The sequence below is a fragment of the Hydra vulgaris genome, chromosome 06 (genome assembly GCF_038396675.1).
Source record: "Hydra vulgaris chromosome 06, alternate assembly HydraT2T_AEP".
Taxonomy (NCBI): domain Eukaryota; kingdom Metazoa; phylum Cnidaria; class Hydrozoa; order Anthoathecata; family Hydridae; genus Hydra; species Hydra vulgaris.
The window spans coordinates 48,212,917-48,217,500 of NC_088925.1; the positions used below are offsets into that span (position 1 = coordinate 48,212,917).

General features: G+C 30.3%; 1 protein-coding gene across 3 annotated transcripts in view; it reads left to right on the plus strand.

Annotated features, from left to right (window-relative positions):
* Nucleotides 1-671: 671 nt before the first annotated feature.
* The window catches only part of LOC136081927 (uncharacterized), a 74,545-nt gene continuing 70,632 nt past the window's right edge, over nt 672-4,584 (plus strand). Inside the window, exons 1-4 of one of the 3 annotated variants that reach the window (XM_065800356.1) lie at nt 688-1,466; nt 2,243-2,995; nt 3,750-3,792; nt 3,873-4,418. In XM_065800356.1, coding sequence (XP_065656428.1) covers nt 731-1,466; nt 2,243-2,995; nt 3,750-3,775 — 1,515 coding nt within the window. In that variant the 5' untranslated portion in view covers nt 688-730 and the 3' untranslated portion in view covers nt 3,776-3,792; nt 3,873-4,418. Of the gene's footprint in view, nt 1,467-2,242; nt 3,026-3,749; nt 3,793-3,872; nt 4,419-4,584 lie in introns of those variants that run through there. The other 2 variants (XM_065800357.1, XM_065800358.1) reach the window with 2 other exon arrangements.

Consider the following 4,584-nt stretch of genomic DNA (forward strand, 5'->3'; position numbering starts at 1 on the left):
ATTGATGCAAATTAAAAAAAGATGTTTAAATAACTTTTAAATATCATTATAACATTCCCTCTAATTCCATATTATTGACAACATTACTATTAATTCCATTGCGACCAATGAATTTATTTATTTTAAGCATTTTGAAAGATTTTTCGAATTCCACAAAGGAAAGTTCATAATATGTTAAGGTTGACGATGTCGGAAAATCATTGGGAACTATTTTGTTAATCATAAAAGGAATACTTTTAGCTAAATTTGGGCCAATTAATACAAAATATTTGTTTCATTCATTACATATCACAGTTACAGCAGAGGAAAAATCTGGGGCGGATTTAAACCCCGTCAAGTGCTGCAAGTGACAGGGAAAATAATTATAAACATTGGTATTATGACATCTTCCACGCGCTTCATACAAATTGCCGATCTTTATATTTTTGTTATATTTTGTTTGATATATATAATTAGAAAAAAGTTTACTGTGAAAACTATACTTTGCTCTAACAAGACTCCAGTTTCTTAAGTGTTCCAATATGCACCGCTCTACCCCTAATATTCAGGGTAAATCATAGTGTGTAATTTGAGTGGTAATCATAGTGAAAATTGAGTGGTACACAAGTACTTAAAAAAAATTTTTTTTTTAATAACGTTCAATCCTAAAAGATAAATTCAAATATGTGTTTTAAAAAGTTTTGTATTTTTATTTTAAATACATGATATTTGTTTAGCTATACCATCACATATGATTGTACCAAGACCTCGCAAGCAGTCGGGTAATACCATTCCAATAAATGAAGGCATGCAAATATTTGTGAAAACCCGCACTGGTAGAACCATCACGTTACAGGTTGAACCTGGTGATCCAATTGACAATGTAAAAGCTAAAATTCAAGACAAGGAAAAAATACCAACAGACCAGCAGCGATTAATTTTTGCTGGTGAGCAGTTGGAAGATGGTAAAACATTAGGCGACTACAATGTTCAAAAGGAAGATACCCTTCATCTTGTTCTTCAATTTAGAGGAGGTATATTAATATATGTGAAAACCCTCACTGGTGGAACCATCACGTTGGAGGTTGAACCTGCTGATACAATTGACAATGTAAAAGCTAAAATTCAAGACAAGGAAGGTATACCACCAGACCAGCAGCGATTAACTTTTGCTGGTGAGCAGTTGGAAGATGGTAAAACATTAAGCGACTACAATGTTCAAATGGAAGATACCCTTCATCTTGTTCTTCAATTTAGAGGAGGTATATTAATATATGTGAAAACCCTCACTGGTGGAACCATCACGTTGGAGGTTGAACCTGCTGATACAATTGACAATGTAAAAGCTAAAATTCAAGACAAGGAAGGTATACCACCAGACCAGCAGCGATTAATTTTTGCTGGTAAGCAGTTGGAAGATGGTAAAACATTAAGCGACTACAATGTTCAAATGGCAAGTACCCTTCATCTTGTTCTTCGATTAAGAGGTATGGAAATATTTTTGAAAACTCTGATTTGTTGTTACGATTTTTTGATTTTGTTATTAGGATGTGGATATTTGAATTGTAGGTTTCTTTTTAAGGATCATTAGAGCACAGACTTTTATTTTTATTATTGTTTTGTTGTTTTTGCTGTTTTCGTTTTAAAGACATTTTTTTGTTTTTAAAATGAGTTCTTGTCATATTATTACTTCCTTACGGCTGTTAGGTAGAACCATGTTTACTATTAAATATTAGTAAAAGAAAAGAAATTTATGGATATTTGTTGACCACACTGTTAAAAAATTGTAAACCTTTTAAGTTTTCCCAACAATGTTTCCATTTACAAAGTTAAAGCTGATAATGTTGTTATCATATATTGTTATTATATAAAGTAACTTAAAAAAAAAACAACTATAAAAGATTAATTGCGCACGTATAATTATTTCAAACAATGAACTCACAAAAAATCGGAACTGTGAAAAGACACATTTCTTTACAAAAAATATTTAATTGCTGAAAAAAAATATATATTGTTATGATATTACTTCAATTCTCTAACAAGACTCCAGTTTCTTAAGTGTTCCAATATGCACTGCTCTACCCCTAATATTCAGGGTAAATCATAGTGTGTAATTTGAGTGGTAATCATAGTGAAAATTGATTGGTACACAAGTACTTAAAAAAAAATTTTTTTTTTATAACGTTTAATCCTAAAGGATGAATTCAAATATGTGTTTTAAAAAGTTTTGTATTTTTATTTTAAATACATGATATTTGTTTAGCTATACCATCACATATGATTGTACCAAGACCTCGCAAGCAGTCGGGTAATACCATTCCAATAAATGAAGGCATGCAAATATTTGTGAAAACCCGCACTGGTAGAACCATCACGTTACAGGTTGAACCTGCTGATCCAATTGACAATGTAAAAGCTAAAATTCAAGACAAGGAAAAAATACCAACAGACCAGCAGCGATTAATTTTTGCTGGTGAGCAGTTGGAAGATGGTAGAACATTAAGCGACTACAATGTTCAAAAGGAAGATACCCTTCATCTTGTTCTTCAATTTAGAGGAGGTATATTAATATATGTGAAAACCCTCACTGGTGGAACCATCACGTTGGAGGTTGAACCTGCTGATACAATTGACAATGTAAAAGCTAAAATTCAAGACAAGGAAGGTATACCACCAGACCAGCAGCGATTAACTTTTGCTGGTAAGCAGTTGGAAGATGGTAAAACATTAAGCGACTACAATGTTCAAATGGCAAGTACCCTTCATCTTGTTCTTCGATTTAGAGGAGGTATATTAATATATGTGAAAACCCTCACTGGTAAAACCATCACGTTGGAGGTTGAACCTGCTGATACAATTGACAATGTAAAAGCTAAAATTCAAGACAAGGAAGGTATACCACCAGACGAGCAGCGATTAATTTTTGCTGGTAACCTGTTAACAGATTATAGACCATTAAGCGACTACAATATTCAAATGGAAGATACCCTTCATCTTGTTCTTCGATTAAGAGGAGGTATGCAAATATTTGTGAAAACTCTGATTTGTTGTTACGATTTTTTGATTTTGTTATTAGGATGTGGATATTTGAATTGTAGGTTTCTTTTTAAGGATCATTAGAGCACAGACTTTTATTTTTATTATTGTTTTGTTGTTTTTGCTGTTTTCGTTTTAAAGACATTTTTTTGTTTTTAAAATGAGTTCTTGTCATATTATTACTTCCTTACGGCTGTTAGGTAGAACCATGTTTACTATTAAATATTAGTAAAAGAAAAGAAATTTATGGATATTTGTTGACCACACTGTTAAAAAATTGTAAACCTTTTAAGTTTTCCCAACAATGTTTCCATTTACAAAGTTAAAGCTGATAATGTTGTTATCATATATTGTTATTATATAAAGTAACTTAAAAAAAAAACAACTATAAAAGATTAATTGCGCACGTATAATTATTTCAAACAATGAACTCACAAAAAATCGGAACTGTGAAAAGACGCATTTCTTAAAAAAAAATAATTAATTGCTGAAAAAAAAAATATATTGTTATGATATTACTTCAATTCTCTAACAAGACTCCAGTATGCCCAGCAAACACTTTCTTGAAGAATTTCAGTGGACCTATTTAGGCATATTATGGAGTCCACAGTAATTTTGCTCATTGGTTTAATCAGGAAGCAGACCCCCTTGTAATAAAGTTGTTTAAATTTTTATTAAGGAACATTAATTGCAATTAAATTTTATTTTAAATTAATTAAGTTTCTCTTTTTTAGTCATAAAATTGAAAAAAAAAAAGTAATTGAGGACTAGTTTAAGGTGACATTTTAAAAAATTTTAATACATGATACTAAAAGTTTTACAAATGCTAGAAACTCCAAATTTTTATTTATATTTAGGGGATTAAAAGATAGAACATCAGGGAACAGAATGGTTCAAAAATAATACACTCTTCATCTTTACAATCTGTTGCAAAGTATACAATGTATATATGAAAATGCAATACATCTATGAAAAATAATGTATGCAAGTATATATAAAACCCTGACTGACTGAAAAACTATCACTTGAGAAATCAGTTTTGATAATGCAAAACGCAATGTGAAGACGAAAGAACAAAACAATGAAGGCATCACCAACGAAATGCAATTTCTTGCTAGTAAAGAGTTAAAGTGGCTATTCTTTTTCATGAACTTTGAATAATGGCTGAAAAATATTTGTATTTGTGTATTTGACTTTTAGAATATGAATGTGAATTTAACTTCGTAAGAGTGTGGACTTAACTTAGTAAGAATGTGTATTTTACTTCGTACGATTGTTTATCTAACTTTGTAATAACTTGTACTGAAATTTTTGTAATAATGTAACAACTTGTACTTAACTTTTTGTAAATAATGTAATCATTTGTAATTAACTTTTAGTGTATGAATATGTATTTTAGTGTAGAATGTGTAACTATTTTTGTAAGAATGTGTAATAACCTTCCTAAGAATGTGCAATTAACAGCGTATATGTAATATGATTTAGGCTATTATTTGTAATTTAATTTGTGTGATAATATAAAGCCTAATATTTGGTGTTTAATATGGCTCCGATAAAACACGAGAAAAT